The following is a 16,817-nucleotide window of genomic DNA, read 5'->3' on the forward strand; positions in this document are numbered from 1 at the left end:
GATTTCAGAAACCCAACAGTTGAACTCCTTAAAAACCCATCTACTTTTGTTTCCCAGAAACCCCTCCCCATTGCATTCAGTAAACCCCTAGCTTCATCCTATGAAGTAGGAGCCCTGTGGCCACTGGTCAGTCTGTCTTTGGTAAGTCACTTTGGCTGGTTGTGGAGCCTCTTCAGAGACCTGGGGAGAAGTAGCTGAGGAGAAGGAGGCTCTTTTTAAAGACTCTTTCTAGCAGTATGTGTGAATGATCTGGTCAAAGCTGTCAGTGCCTAAAACAGACGGGACCACTGGATGGAAAGACATACCCCAGAATGTTTACATTGGTTATCTGTTGGTGTTGGCATCATCAGTGATTTCGGTTTTCTTTTTGCTTATCTGTTTTTTCTAAATGTTCATTATGGAAAAAGGAACCACGGGGGCTTTATTTTTTCTTTTCCTTAAGAAAAAATGTCCTCAATGTTTTTACCTTTCTCTCTAATTTCTCTTGATGGTTGGCGCGCCTGGGTGGCTCAGTCAGTTAAGCCTCTGACTTTGGCCCAGGTCATGATCTCACTGTCCGTGAGTTTGAGCCCCACGTTGGGCTCTGCGCTGTCAGCTCAGAGCCTAGGGCTTGCTTCAGATTCTGTGTCTCCCTCTCTCTCTCTGCCCCTCCCCTGCTCATGCTCTCTCTAAAAAATACAGATTTAAAAAAAAAATTTAATTTCTCATGATGGCAACGTCATTAGCAGACTTGATATCCTTAAGCCAGTGTTTCACGGGGGGACTTGCTCAGGCATGCTTCCATACGATCCCTCCCTGTTTAGACTAGATAGTTCTCACTATCAGAAGAATCAAGTCCATGAAAAGAAACTTTTTAACTAAGCATAATTTTCACATTTCACCTACCAAACGTGAAAACCCCACCTGTTTCACAATAGTAGCAATTAAAATTTTGTCATTTAAACCTAGCAGTTATTACCATGGCGACCGTGTGTTGGGAGTGTTTTCCATCCCTTGCAGAATGGGCAGGGAGATGTGTGCCTTTTTAAGTTGATAAAGTTTTTCCTCGCTCTCTTTTTATCTGTATTCTCTCAAGGTTATTTTGGAAGACCAAACAATGCTGCTAGTCATAGAGTTGACTTGCTCTGGCCTGATCCAGTACAACTGGAAGGATTTAGAGATTTTAGTGCAGGAGAAGCCAGATGTGAGGTCACCCTCCCCATCTCCATTTTCCTTCCCATCAGCCTGATCTTTCCCCCTCCGGAGCATGGGGCTGCTGCTCCTGGGCCCTGAGGGTTGGGGAGTTTCCTCAAGAAGACCGCAACCACCAGGGGGTCAGTGAACAGACAGCATCGGGCAGCATCAGCAGGTCCAAAGTACTAGTCTTTGGGGGATCATACTTAGCAGGTCCCAGGGACAGCTAAGCGTGTAGGCACCAGTTAGATGTTGCATTTGGGGAGAACGGTTTCCAAACCTGTCCTCTTAATTTCACGGGTCTAGAATGTGCTCGCTGTGTTTCAAGGTGGGGATATAATAATTACGGTATGTTGGGCTTTAGGGACCCATGAGAAATGATATTGTTGAGGCTTCAAATAAGGCTGAGAGTAGGTCTGAAAGGGGCTGGACACAAACCAAGGGTGCTCTGGTAAACAGCCACTTGGGATACCCTAGAGAAACCCAGATTAAGGATATGGAGGAATTTTCAGAGACATTATGGTCAATCCTGGGAGGAGCTAACAAGGAAAATTGCAAAATCTCTTCCTCTGCAAAGTCTTGAAGTCCATTTGGGCTATAACATAGAGTTTTTTTGCAAAAGGCGGAGGAATGGAGTTGGTGAACTCTCTGCCTTTTCCTAAACCAGGATGCACAGGGCTAAAAAGGCAGGGCAGAAACCCACCTCCCACCCCCGCATTCCCTGGAAATTTCTTCCTCAGGAGGACCCTAGGAGGGTATCCCTGTTGGACTCAGGGGTTTCCAGTTTCACCAGTTCTTTCCAACCTGAAGCCAAAATTTGGCTTGAGGAGGACAGAAATCCTCTTTCCCGTGCCCCAGACCTAAATGTTTCTCTTCCCTCTGTTTACAGCACTTCATAAATAACCCACAGCCAAGATAACACTGTGACTTTCTTCCCCCAGCATTGCAATCCTGTAGCGTCAGAACAAAGACTGTGTGTGTGAGAGAGAGAGGAAGGAGCTGGAGATATTTGTTTATTGGAAGGGAGAAAACGGAGATTAAAACTGCAGTGAGCCGAGAGGCAGGTCGGCTCCCTTCCTGGGGGCGCTGCTTTGTGGCCCGAGCCTGCGGGAGGGCGGCCGCTCGGATGCTGAGCCAGGGGATGGACTGGCGGGTGGCCGGGGGAGGGGCTGCCTTGGCCCGGGAGGTGGAGGTGCAGCCGGGAACTTGGAGCTTCCCCTAAACAGAAGGAATGGTTTTTTCTCATCAACAGTAAGTGCCATTTCAGCCATCAGCCCAGCATATGGCCGAGGGGCGGCTGCTGCCTCTGTATGTCTCCCTTTCTTGCTCCCTCATTTTGGTTACAATAGGAGCGATGGATGAGATGGTGGCTGTGGAGTGTGTGTGCGTGTGTGTGTGTGTGTGTGTGTGTGTGTGCGCGCGCGCTCAGCCATTGGGGGGGGGGGGGATGGGTTCTCTCCCAGTGTCAGCTCAAGAGCGTGGCGTCTGCGCCCAGCTTTTGACAAGCAAGGGAGAGGGGTGATTATGCTGTGTGGAAAATGGAAGTCCTCCGGCGACATGAATGCTTCAAAGAGACGATTAGCTCGAATGTCTCAAATCAGGGCCTCAAGATCTTGGAGTAATTGATTATCTTACTATAAAGCTGTTTAGTCACGTAAAAAGATGCAGTTGTACAGAATCTGTATGGTGTTTTTAGCAGCTGACAGCTGCCCCCAGGTTTGAGTAGCTGTTTGTTTCTGCACAAATTCAGATATTTCGGCCATCTCGGGTTTCAGTATTTTTTAAGTTATGCTGTCCACATTGGCATAGGATTTTTTTCATTGATGATGATCTAAGGTCTTTGTATTTTAGCTGTAGACCCTTTAGCATGTAGAGAATAGGACTGAAGTGTAAATTATTCCATATAGATGAATTTGATACTAGAAACCTCCATCACATGTTGTAAGCCTTAGGTCTGCTACATAGAATGATACTAACCAGATTGGGTTTTGTTTGTTTTAGAGGGAGACAGGGCTCACAAGTATTGTATTCTGATCTATCACTATTAAAATAAAACTTTATTCACCTTGATTATCTGCTGCATTTCTACCCATAATCCCTGCAAAAGATCTCCTAATTTGTAGCTACTCTTAGTAAAAATTCTTATTTTTGTTTGATCTCATATAAAAAGGTCTTCCAGTAATCTACACAGGTAAGAAACTTCCCCTTTGCACCTAAAAGTGTTGTTCTCCCAATCCTCAGAATTAGAATTTGACTCAGGAAATCACACTTATTGTTTGTAGAGAAACAGGATTTCTATATGTGGTGCACCTGGGTAAAACATGGGCAAGTTAGAGATGATGAGCCACGTAAACAAACTGCCTCCATGGTTGATGTGATGCAATATTGTGGTTGCTTCCCTGTGCCAGCGGTCTGGGTTCTGAATGGGTTTCCTTGTTTCTCAACATGAACTCGAGATTTAAATTTTTCCAAGAGCGGTATTAACAAGGCCTAACATGGAGGTTGGTTGCCTGGGTTGGCAAATGACCCATACTTCTTGAGCCTGGAAAGGTGATAATCAGATTACAGTATCTGCATAGAATACGCTACAAACTCAACAGTACACGTGAGGGTTCCTAGAGTAAGTTGTGACGGGATTATCTAAAAAAAAAAAAAAAAAAAAAAAACCAAAAAAAACATTTATTTAAATCACCATGCACTTTTGGATATTACGTCCTCAGTCGGAGGTTGGGACATAGGGGTAAGGTTGGATCCTGATTAGGCGAATCTTTTATAGCTTCTTGGCAACGTTCTTCTTTTCTTTTCCTCCTACCTTCCCTTTCTCTTTAATTTGATCTAAGTGTACGTATGATTTGTGGGCCTGTCAATATTTCGCTTGCCCTGTGTGGAACCAGACCAAGTCCGGCTAGCATCATTCTGTGTCTCAGACCTAAGGCTTCCAATGTGTGATGGAGGCTTTTAATATCAAATTCATCTATATGGGATAATTTCCATTTCAGGACTATTCTCTACATGCTAAAGGACCTGCAGTTAAAATACAAAGAGGAGGGGCGCCTGGGTGGCTCGGTCGGTTAAGCGTCCGACTTCGGCTCAGGTCATGATCTCACGGTCTGTGAGTTCGAGCCCCGCGTCGGGCTCTGTGCTGACGGCTCAGCGCCTGGAGCCTGTTTCGGGTTCTGTGTCTCCCTCTCTCTCTGACCCTCCCCTGTTCATGCTCTGTCTCTCTCTGTCTCAAAAATAAATAAACGTTAAAAAAAATGTAATAAAAATAATAAAATACAAAGAGGAGCATGTAGGGCTTACAGTGTGGCAGCAAATTGTTCTGTGGCAAGATGGCTTAGAGGTGCTCTGACCTTTCCCTCTTTCCTTTAACATAGAACCTAGGTATGTGTTTTATGAAAAAGAAAAATTTGAAGGTATGGGTGAACCTCCTTTACTCGTTCAAAAGATATTTATGAAACGCCTCCTATATTGTTATTATAATGTCGAAATTCAATCTAAGTTAGATTATCAGCTCTTCGGGAATAAGATCTGTATTTCAGTTGTCTCCTGAATCCTTGGGATCTGCACAGGATCCAAGACAAAGCACATGGTTAAATGCTTACTGAAAGGAAATCATGGAGGGGCAACTGGGAGCATCCGAAGTATAGCACTTGGTGGACGGGCTTCTACCCCCGCAGCGTATCCCAGAGCCACGACTCTGGACTTCTAATCATGTTCCCTACAGCAACAAAAGGCATCCCGTGCCTAACGTTATCTCATGGGCTCGTGCGTGCACGTTAGCGTATGTAGGTTTATATGAGTTGCCACGAGGAAAGAGCCTAAGAACAGCATGCCCAGGTCGAAATCCTGCCTCTGCCATTTAATCATCATGTGACTGGGGCAAGTTATTTGATCCCTGTGCCACAGTTACCTCCTCTGTCAAATGGGGATGCTAATAGTACTGATCTCCTAGCATTGCCAGGAGGGTTAAATGAGTTGCCCGTGTATAAAGCACGACAGACCTGGCACAGGTACATGTCAGCGTGGTCTGTAGTTGTTCCACATGGTCGTAAAGTTTGTGAATTCTAAAGTGTGCCCAGTGTAGACGCTTCAAAAGAATGGGATAGCACTAGAAAGTCTAGCATTTTGTTCCCATACTCCACTGGATTGCCTTGAGCACTCCATTTTGGACGTCACTGGCCTGGAGTATCAGTCCTGGTGAAGCCAAGTAAATTATTCTTCCACCTGCCTCCTACCACGCCCCACCCCCACTTATTGTACGTCTCACCCTGGGATTAATAGGATTCAAGGTCCCTTCATCTCTGTTTACATCCAGGTTCTTTTGTCTGTTAGCCGCCCCCCCCCCCCCCGCATTTAAAGAATTGCATTTTAGCTCTTTTCTTTTTAAAATAAAGAGGCTGGGATGCTGAGGATGGCGTAGGGTCAGGTGCTGGATGGAGGTGGAGGCAGGAGAGCTGTGCGGAGGCTGCTGACCCTCCTCTCCCCTCCATTCTAGGGAGCTCTCAGGGCTGGGCTGCCTCTCCAGCCAGAGCTTCCAGAAGGGCAGCCCCTTGCAAACTGCATGGAAGACTCCTTGTCCAATAGGGCCTGGGTTTCCCAGCTCCTCTGGCATTGTCTGGCATGTCCTTTCTGATCCCTAGGCAGTCAGGGTGACAAGATACTGGGGGGAGGAGGGTGTCCCTCGAAAGCCACAGGGCCGAAGGCAGGATCTAGGTTACAACTGCATCCAAGCCTGGCCCCAGATTCTGTTTCTTCCTTTTTAATAAATCATCTTGAGGCTTTGAAAGGAACTCCTTGTGGTATTTGCAGTAAGATTGTAATTTGGAAAAACTTAACCACCATGAAAATCCTCTCGATCGTGGTTTCTGGGCATTTATCTCTGTTAGGCACAGTGCCAAATGCATTTCATGTATTTATATCTCCTTCAACCCTCTCAGCCACCCCGTGAAGGAAGGGACTAACTGCTGTTGACAGTTTTTCAGATGAGCTTAAACAGAGCTAGGATTCAAACCGAGGCCCTCACCACAAAGTCTGTGCTCTTTACCACCGGACTCCGTGGCCGCCTCCTAAGCTGGCCTCCCTCCTGGCACTGTTGAGAATAAATATTTATGAAAGGACTTTGTGAGGTCTGGTGTCATGTAAATGAGGTGGTGTTGTAGCATCGTGTAATCCCAGTGGCAATAAGAACTAATATTGAGTTCTCGCTCTGTGCCAAAGACTTGACACACGTCCTTTTGTTTTTGGGCTCAGAACCACCTGCAAGGTGGATGATCAGGAAACTGGGAATCAGGACAGTTGGGCTCCTTGCAGTGTGCAAAGCCCATACATGGTGCAATGGGACTTAGACCCAGGTCTGCTCACTTCCAGAACTCTGGCCGTAACTTCACCCAGATATTATCACCTCCCTGGACCTTGAGGGACCTCAGAAGCCTACTAGAGATGAGGAGGCTGAAACACAAGGATTTTTCCTAAATCAGAAAACCAGCTGGTAAGAGAGCTGGAGCTAGACGTCAGTCCCCAGGGTTGATTTGGTTGATGGTAGGATTCAAAAATAAATAAATAAAAATTAAAACACACAATTCTGGGGCGCTTGGGTGGCTCAGTCGGTCAAACATCCGACTTAGGCTCAGGGTCGTGGTCTCGCGGTTCATGAGTGCGAGCCCCGCGTCAGGCTCTGTGCTGGCAGCTCAGAGCCTGGAGCCTGCTTCGGAGTCTGTGTCTCCCTCTCTCTCTCTGCCCCTCCCCCACTTGTGCTCTGTCTCTCAAAAATAAATTAAAACATTTAAAAAAATTAAAAAAAAAAAACACACAATTCTGTGGTCTACGTTTGTAGTGGAGATGCTCTTACGCATTTATTCACGCAACAGATGTTTGTCAACGCCGCCCACCAGGCAGTGTGGGAGGTACTGGGCTGGCAGAGGTAGGGAGCCCCGTGCAGCCTGGCCAGCACGGGCTCTGTTGCGATGGGTGGATAGCGAATGAGAGACGCAGACGCAACACAGGGCAGGAGGTCCCAGGTGCTGCGGGAGCACGTGGGCCAGGGGCCCCCAGTGTCTTTGGGGAGCCGTGCTGGAGGCTCCAGGAGAAGGGAAGGGGAGCCACTTTGCAGAGTGCAGGGCAAGAGGCAGAGAGGCCACTGCGTGCTGGACAACTTGAGAAGGTCGGGGGATTAAACTGATATGACAGGGTGGGGCGAGGACTGTGAAAGCAGCGGAGCATGCGTGGATCGGCCATGCCACCCCAAATGTACACGTGGGCCGCAGACCCACAGGTGGGGAGGAGGAGGAGGGCAAGGAGGGCGCTAGGGAACTGGTCACAGGCAACCTGGGAAGAAATGATGGTGGCAGGGAATACAGTGCATTTCTGGTGAGTTGGAGCCTCAGTTTTTCTTTCCGTAGTGCTGTAGGATGGAGTTCTGAAGGCACCTGGTAACCTGAGTCTTGGTCGGTGGGAACTTGGCGTCACGGCTATTACTTCAAGTCGCTGAGATTCGCTGAGAATCCACAGATCCCCAGAACAAGCCGTTTCCCCCCGACAGTACCTTGAGGCGCCAGTGAGCTCACCAGTTATACTGACGCCGCGTGTGTCCGTTCAAATCCGCTCCACACGGAGTAGGAGGCAGATGGATTTAGAACGGTGCTTGCAGATTATCCTGGCCTGTCCCTCCTCCCCACTCCCTCCTCCCTTTTTGGCCTGGCACAGCGGCCCCATAACGGGCTGGGTATATGGGTGTGGCACCCTCAACCCCTTAGATTGGATGCGGTGGGCTTTAGCATATGTTTTGTGCTTGCTCAAGAGGAGGGTTCCACGAGCGTCATCATGGGCCAGATAATCACCGAGCGAGCCAGGCACGTAACGTCTTTAACCCATCGGGGAATGTCCCTGACCGCCGCGATCTCAGGCATACCCAAGACAGAAACTGGACAGAAATCAAGCGTGGTTGTTTCAACCTAGAGAGAGCGGGGATAGCATCTCCTCTTTCCTCTGCAGCCCTAGAAAGAGGTACTGGGTCTTAGGGGATCCTACTCTGGGAAAGATAGGACTTCATGTTTGTAGGGCTGGATTAACTCATAGTGCATTTGAAAATCAACCAGACTAGCAATTTGTGAAGTGTCACATATTCTGTGAAAACTCCTATCCGTGACGTGAGAGCTGTTCCTGCTATAAAATCAATAACCAACATAAACTGCTTTTTATCCTGTGACACCCTCTTTTTCTCACCACTCAACGTTGGGCTTTTTTTTTTTTTTTTTTTTTTACCTCCTTTTTTTCCTGCAAATACGTTTAGGGTGAAGAAGCTGAAGGAGACCTTTGCATTTATTCAGCAGTTGGACAAAAACATGAGCAACCTTCGCACCTGGTTGGCTCGAATTGAGTCAGAGCTTTCTAAGCCTGTTGTTTATGACGTCTGTGACGATCAAGAGATCCAGAAGAGGCTCGCCGAGCAGCAGGTGGGCAAACAAACTTTTGTCAGCATATAGGTGCCTATGATATCTGCTAACTCAGACCTTCCCTGTAGTGGCTGTGTCTTTTAGCGTGTTCACATTTCATAATATTGGTGTGTTTTTCCAGAGAAAACTGACCAGTGTCCATGTCCTTGTATGTGTGAGATGACATTTCTTGAGTGCCCCTCTGCCACCACGTTCACATACCTCTTTGTGAGATCAGTGTTTGAGAAAGAGGTCTTAGCGGTAAATAAGGTTTTTTGCTTATGTATTTTTTTAAACTTGGATCTTTGTTTTGTTTTTGGTCGTATCGTTTTGGGAGGCAATGAATTGAAAGAAAAATAAATTTTTTAACTAGGAAAAGTTTTCATGGGACAATACAACTGATGTTAGGAGGGGAAAAGTATGATAAACAACATGCTTAGGAAGCCCCTTCGGTACTCTGTACATTTCTCTCATCAGTTACATACCCTCAGCGCCAACCCTGGAAACTCCACAGTGTGAAACCACTGAGTCCTGCCAGTGTTAACATCACACTAACCTGGTGGGTGCTCATTGATGTCACTGACTTATCAAGTTCACTTTCCTGACTTCCATGGGCTCGTATTCACAAGTTTATTCTCCTATGCAGTGCCTGGAGCTTGTCTTTATTTTTAAAATTAAGTTTAAGATGCCTGGGTGGCTTAGTCAGTTAAGCGTCCGACTCTTTTTTGTTTTTTTTTTAATGTTTATTTTTGAGAGAGAGAGACGGATAGACTATAAGAGGCAGAGACACAGAGAGAGAGGGAGACACAGAATCCCAAACAGGCTCCAGACTCTGAGCTGTCAGCACAGAGCCCGACGCGGGGCTCGAACCCATGAACCGCGAGATCATGATCTGAGCCGAAGTCGGATGTTTAAACGACTGAGCCACCCAGGTGCCCCAAGCACCCAACTCATGATCTTGAGGTTCATGAGATTGAGCCCCGCATCAGGCTCTGTGCTGACAGTGAGGAGCCTGCTTAGGATTCTCTCTCCCTCTCTCTCTGCCCCTCTTCAGCTCTCACTTGCACTCTCTCAAAATAAATAAACTCTAAAAAAAACATTAAATTAAATTAAGTTTGTATTGGGGCACCTGGATGGCTTGGTCAGTTGAGTATCTGACTCTTTTTAAAAAATTTTTTTTTAATGTTCATTTTTATTTTTGAGAGAGAGAGCGTGAGCAGGTGAGGGTCAGAGAGAGAGGGAGACACAGAATTCGAAGGAGGCTGTGGGCTCTAAGCTGTCAGCACAGAGCCCGACGTGGGGCTCGAACTCACAGACAGCGAGATCATGACCTGAGCTGAAGTCGGACGCTCAACTGACTGAGCCACCTAGGGGCCCCAAGTGTCCGACTCTTTATCTCAGCTCAGGTCTTGATCTCGGTATTGTGGGTTCCAGCCCCGCACTGCACTCCGTGCTGGGTGTGGAGCCTACTTAAAAAAAAAATTAAGTTTACATTATCCTTTCAGTAGCTTTCCTTCACCTTCATAGATTTTTCTCAGACCTGTGAGCAGATTCTGTTTTGACCATATAAGCAATATGGTTGTCATCAGGTTCTCTGATTCATATATGTTTTCTTCACATTATCTCCAAAGTCTTAGTGTTTGCTACCTGTCAGCTCACCAGGAAGATTCACCCACAGGTAACAGCTGTTCTTAGAGAAAGAGCTAGGGCTGAAACTTCTTAGATTCGAGGGCAGAAGGTGATGATAAATTGATGACAAATTCCCTTGAGTTCAAGTCAGTCTTTTAACGGGAATAAGTGACATCTCATGCTACCATAAAATAGAGCCATTACTCTTGACTTAGATCTTCATTCGGTCTATTACTGTTACTGTTTAAACAATGCCTATTCTCTGACTTTCAAATTAGTATCATTTAGCAATGCTACTAAGTAAAAATACTTAGCCTCAGAAATTTAAGTATGTCTTTTTCATGGAGACCATCTCAATGCTGTCTTTGCTTTGTGGAGAAATGAATACTGATAGAAGTACCACGTTAATGGACATTGAACGGATTTTAATGGCCTTCTCAGTGGAGTCACAGCTACTGGACATTATCAGCTTTGTTTGCAAGTTTGATCCGCTAAGATAAATTCCCTGAACATACAGACAGGTCTTGCAAATAGCAATTCACCCTGAGTGGTGAGTTTTTTTCAGATAAACAGAAGCTGAGTATATTTTTCCTTTAAGAGAAAAAATTTGGCAGGAGTCAATAATGTGTGTTAATGTTTTATAAACCTGAGTGTGCCAAAACATTAAATTGCAGGGACTGTATCCCCCAAAGGATACAATTTGGAGCAGCTGCCATCCTCCGGGCCTGGTTTGGTCCTGTATTGAAATGGTCCATAATTTCACTGTGGTTGATTTGAAGCTTCCCTCTTCACAGAACTCAGAATCACCATCAAGGAGTTCTTATCTCGTAGTAATCCAAAGCCAATTAAAGAGTTGGTGTTTAGGACTACCATTACTGTAAGGAAGTTAGATGTTGTAGGAGTTTTCTATGATTGCTTTAACAAATTTACCACAAATTTAGCAACTTAGACCCCAATTTATTATCTTACAGTTCTGGAGGTCAGAAGTGTGACCCCGGGTTAAGATGAAGGTGTCAGATGGGCTACATTTCTTTGTGGCAGCCGCAGGGGAGAACCCATTTTTTTTTACCCTTTCCAGCTTCTGGAGACCGCCCACATTGCTTGGCTCATGGCCACTTCCTCCATCTGCAAAGCCAGCAACATGGCATCTGTCTGTGCTTTTCCTTCACAGTCCCTCCTCCCTCTGACTGACCCTTCTACCTCCCTCTGCCACTTTTACGGACCCTAATCACACTAGGCCACCTGGATAATAGGTCAGCTAATTGGCAACTTGAATTCTCCTTTGACATGTAGCCCAACGTATTCACAGATTCTGGGGACAAGGACATGGTTATCTTTGGGCACTCAAAATTCCACTTACCACCCATGTCCTGAGCAAACTTTTAGTATTTTTGTTTAAAAAAAAAAAATTATACCAAAACCAGACCTTAAAGCCTTCACCAAAAACACGAAAAACAGAAATGTGTCACACAAAAGAATTATATGTGGGCTGTTAAAAAAACCTTACTTGAGTTTCTATCACTAAGTATAATAAGTTGCATGATTGTTTCCAGAAATAAGACCTAAAAGTTTGGGATCATCTAGTAGTGCCTTCTGCAGAAGCCCTCAAGCCCGCAAAAGTGCTTCCCAGATCCTCACTGCAATGTTCTGGGGAGCACCCTGGGTAAGAGGTCAACCTTATGAGGGTCCTTTTTGTTTCTCTTACGCAGAACTCCTGAAGCAATAAGGGTTGAGTTGTTATTTCTGTGGCATAGATCATCTTCAGAGAAAGTGGTAGCAACCTTTGTGACACTTTTAAACATGAACCACTTTCATTAAGCCTTGGACATTTCTCTCCTGTTTTCTTTGGCTCCCTGGTTCACTGTGGGGTGCCAGATGCTAACATGGGGAGCCGGTGCTGTTAGGTACCCCCCATTCTGTAATTACCAGTAGCCCCCTTCCCAGCAGGCCAACTCAGCTAAACACCAACCTCCATAAACCACAAGCCGCCACCACTCTGCCCCACTGGCTTGCCAACCCAAGCCCCTCCCCCCAGAGTCAATCTGGAGCCACCATGGGAGCCCCACCCCACGTGATTTTCTGCCCCCCACCCCCCTCCCCTGCCCCGAGACTGACTTTCTTCTTTTCTCCCTTTATCTTATTTTTTTAGTTCCTTTTGTATTCTCCTCCTTCCTGGTCGTGTTCTCCCCGACCTCTTACCTTGGATCTTCCTCCTCATTCCTCCCACCCCTGTTACACTCTTTCTCAGCTTCAGCGCTCTTGGTCACCTGCTCAGGAACAGAAACACAACGCAAACGGTTTCCAGAACCATCGGCAAAAGTCTTTTACATCGTCTTGTGTTGTTTCTTAAGTCCCCTTCTTCAAATTGCACTTACGCAGTTTTTGAAATCTAATTTACTGTGCATGCTCATGCCTCAATGGGAATCAGTGGTGGGATCGGTTTAGTCCGTAACATGTCCCTCGTTTGGCACTTAAATGGTTCGCATTTTTTCAGTATGCTTCACTACTTTATATTTTACCAAGTAACTAGTGCATATTATAATCCGTAGATCATGCTGCCGTGTTTTAAATGTCTGGTTTGGAAATTTTGAAAATTTTTGCAATTTGGTTAACCAAAATGTTGATAGTCGTCTATAAACTATCACAGAGCTCATTTCTTGCTCTCCCATTCACCCTGTCTGTTAGTTTTCTATCGCCATTTTATTCAATATAAGCTGAACAAATAAGGTAGAGAAACTGCAAATAGTCTATTAAAATATGCAGCCCTCGGGGCGCCTGGGTGGCGCAGTCGGTTAAGCGTCCAACTTCAACCAGGTCACGATCTCACGGTCCATGAGTTCGAGCCCCGCGTCGGGCTCTGGGCTGATGGCTCAGAGCCTGGAGCCTGTTTCTGATTCTGTGTCTCCCTCTCTCTCTGCCCCTCCCCTGTTCATGCTCTGTCTCTCTCTGTCCCCCCAAAAAATAAATAAATAAACGTTGAAAAAAAAAATAAAATATGCAGCCCTCATATTTATCCATAGACTGGACCTTTTCAGTAATTTTCAACCAGACCCTACCAGCTGAGGTCAGGGGCAGGTACCATTTTTCAATTTAAATTGCCACTATTGGGGTTCCTAGGTGGCTCAGTCGGTTACATGTCCGGCTTCAGCTCAGGTCACGATCTCGCGGTCCGTGGGTTTGAGCCCCGCATCGGGCTCTGTGCTGACCGCTCAGAGCCTGGAGCCTGCTTCAGATTCTGTGTCTCCCTCTCTCTCTGCCCCTCCCCTGTTCGTGCTGTGTCTCTCTCTGTCTCAAAAATAAATAAACGTTAAAAAAAAAATTTTTTTTTAAATAAAACTGCCACTATTACTCATATAACACCAATGTTAGGATTCCTTATTATTTTAATGAAGTCAAAAGAGACATTTACCAGTGCCAATACATTTTAGGAAGCCCATGACAATTCTGCAAGCCGGCGAGAATTCTTAAAGCTTGAGTTCTGTTTAAACCTAGTAATTTGAAAGCCGGTACTTGCATGGACCCCAGAAAGACTTCCACCACTTGTCCTGGACTGCAGAGCTTAAAAAAAAAAAAAAAATCACCCTGTACATGGCTCTTCATAGGACACATAGACTGACAAACTAGAAAATGCACTTTCTTCTTCTTTTTTTGTTCTTTAATGTTTTGTTTATTTATTTATTTTGAGAGAGAGACAGACGGAATCCCAGGCAGGCTCTCCACTGTCAGGCACAGAGCTTAACACGGGGCTTGATCTCACGAACCATGGAATCATGACCTGAGCGAAAATCAGGACTTGGATGCTTAACCAACTGAGCCACCCAGGCACCCTCTGCTCTTTTTATTTATTTTTTTTTAAGTTTATTTCTTTTAGTAATCCCTATACCCAGTGTGGGACTCGAACTCATGACCCAGTACCAAAAGTCACAAGCTCCCCCAACCCAGCCAGCCAGGCACCTCTAAAAAACACATTTTCTTAATATAATTCATTGTGCCCATTTTTAATCAATTAGGATCCTGTTAAAAACTGTTTAATTTATGGGCGCCTGGGAGGCTTAGTCGGTTGAGTGACTAACTCTTGGTTTCAGTTCAGGTCACGATCCCAGGGTGTGGGGTCAAGCCCCACTTTGGGCTCCATGCTGAGTGTGGAACCTGCTTAAGATTCTCTCTCCCTCTTCCCCTCTCCCCTGCTTGTGTTCTCTCTCTCTCCCTGTCTCAAATAAAAAAAAAAAAACTTTTTTTTAAACTGCTTGATTTAAAATGTGGTTTGAGCATTAACGTTTTATTCTTTCATATCCGCCTGAGCAGAGAATGATCAAAATTGTACATTTATCAGAAGAAAAGTAAGAAAATATTAGTCTTATCTAATAGTAATTTCCAAAACGATTAAATAATTGAGGTGACCCAGAATGAACTTTTATGTTGCCTTTCTGTAGACAGTGGCAGGCAGTTTATAAAATAATCTCTCCTGTTTAACCCGGGGGACTTACGCCAACAGTGGCTGATTTAGCTTTGTCTTTGCTGTTTCTTCATAATGTCCTTTGGATACTGAGATTAGCAGCGTGGTCTGTTTTCACTTACCACAGAAGTTAGATACCTGGAGAAGCCTAATTCATCCAGAATGCAAAATAAACAGGCTCCTCCGGCCCTCCCATGGTGTGCAGAAGTATTCTCTGGGCAGTACCTGAAAATGATGTGTTTATACCTTTTTTAAGAGGTTTTATTTGTTTGTTTGTTTTAGTTTTTTAATTTATTTTTGAGAGAGACCGAGACAGCATGAGCGGGGGAGGGGTGGGGGGGGGGCAGTGGGAGGGAGAGAATCCCAAGCAGGCTCCACACTGTCAGCACAGAGCCCGAGGTGGGGCTCGAATTCACAAAACCACGAGATCGTGACCTGTGCCGATACCAAGAGTTGGACTCATTTTGTTTTTTAATTTTTTGTTGTTGTTTATTTATTTTTGAGACAGAGAGAGACAGAGCCTGAGTGTGGGAGGGGTAGAGAGAGGGGGAGACACAGAATCCAAAGCAGGCTCCAGGCTCTGAGCTGTCGGCACAGCTGAGCTGGGGCTCAGACTCACAAGCCGTGAGAACATGACCTGAGCTGAAGTCGGACGCTCAACGGCCAAGAGTCAGACTCTTAACCGATTGAGCCACCCAGGCACCCCAAAGCTGTGTTTATTCTTAAACAGGTTTTCCATTTTTCCCCATAACCATGCATTGTCTCTTCACGAATGCTCTTTTTGCTGAATCTTAGGAACTGTAGCACTGTTTGGCACAAGACTCCAGAGAGACCCTGCCCCCTCATTCGGACCCCATCAGCTGGGGAAGTGGGGTCTCTACTCCCAGACTCTTCCTTTGGGGCTATGGAGCCCTAGGATGGGCTCATGGAGAGGCTGTGGACAGCATGCAGCTGCATGCATGATTTGCGGGGTGGGGGGGTGAAGATGGACCAAAGGTCTCATTAGATTCGAGAATTCTGTAACCCATAAAAAGTTAAGAGTTTCTATTGCTGAAGTTTTAGGTCCTTCTGAAGAGATTCCCAAGGAAGACCTCCCAGGAGCCATGTCTAAATGGGAGGCCCTTGTGGTCCAGTGATATTGGGTGGATGCCATGCCTCCCCAGAGTCTGTGGGGCAGTGGGCTCTCAGAAGAGGGTACCCTTTGATCTCCTACCCCCTCTAGCCAGTTCAACGAATAAATCCCATTGTTGCCAGTGTTGAAGCTTTGCCGGGTGCTACGGCACAAGGGTTGTGCAGAGGTGAGGGGGACATAGTCATCGTTACTGATCCCAAGGTGGACGTGCACGAGGCCTGTGCCCCCTGGGCTAGAAGAGGGTCTCGGGGGAGTGGAGATCCTCTGATGCCAATCTTTCCACCACCACCACCACCACCTCAAGGCGCTCCTTGCTCTATTACAACCGTAGGACCTGCAGCGAGACATCGAACAACACAGCGCAGGGGTGGAATCTGTGTTTAACATCTGCGATGTCCTACTGCACGACTCCGATGCCTGTGCCAATGAGACCGAGTGTGACTCCATCCAGCAGACCACCAGAAGCCTGGACAGACGCTGGAGGAACATCTGCGCCATGTCAATGGAACGGCGAATGAAGTAAGAAATGAGCCGCCCCTAAACGTTTTGAACATGGTCAGCCAGACTCCGTGCGTCCTTCTGATCTCAGGAAGAGTAGCTGTGTTCTGTTCACTCCGCTTCCAAGGCTGTTGGCAGAGAAGGCTCAGTAGGTGTGACCAGTGCGCATGAAGTGAATTATTCAAGAAAAAAATATAATCAGGGCAACAGCTTTCCCCAGCAGTCCTGGGCCTTGATGTGTAACCACGCTGGCCACTGTGCCTCTGTGTCCCTAGCCACAAAGTAGCGGGAGCTCTGTCTCCTGCCTGCTAACCTCTGTGAACTTCAGGAACTCTGAAGGGCCGTCCTAGACAGAAGGTGTCCTGACCGAGAAGGGGATATTCCTGGTTATTTCTTAGAAGAGGGATATCGGGGTCTCTTCCCCTAAACAGTGCCAGTGCGAGGGGTGTCGGGAATTGGGCCCATCAAGGGAGGGGGGAAAAAAATGGAAGCCCAT

The 16,817-nt window shown here is 46.3% G+C and overlaps 1 protein-coding gene across 17 annotated transcripts in view; it reads left to right on the plus strand.

The window, feature by feature from the left end:
* The window catches only part of SYNE2 (spectrin repeat containing nuclear envelope protein 2), a 345,027-nt gene that overhangs the window by 310,242 nt on the left and 17,968 nt on the right, over positions 1 to 16,817 (plus strand). For 15 of the 17 annotated variants that reach the window (XM_045060037.1, XM_045060046.1, XM_045060047.1 and 12 more), the window contains 2 exons: positions 8,465 to 8,627; positions 16,155 to 16,342. In XM_045060037.1, coding sequence (XP_044915972.1) covers positions 8,465 to 8,627; positions 16,155 to 16,342 — 351 coding nt within the window. Of the gene's footprint in view, positions 1 to 2,191; positions 2,425 to 6,543; positions 6,665 to 8,464; positions 8,628 to 16,154; positions 16,343 to 16,817 lie in introns of those variants that run through there. The other 2 variants (XM_045060052.1, XR_006599678.1) reach the window with 2 other exon arrangements.

Source organism: Felis catus, chromosome B3, assembly GCF_018350175.1.
Source record: "Felis catus isolate Fca126 chromosome B3, F.catus_Fca126_mat1.0, whole genome shotgun sequence".
In the NCBI taxonomy this organism is placed as follows: Eukaryota; Metazoa; Chordata; class Mammalia; order Carnivora; family Felidae; genus Felis; species Felis catus.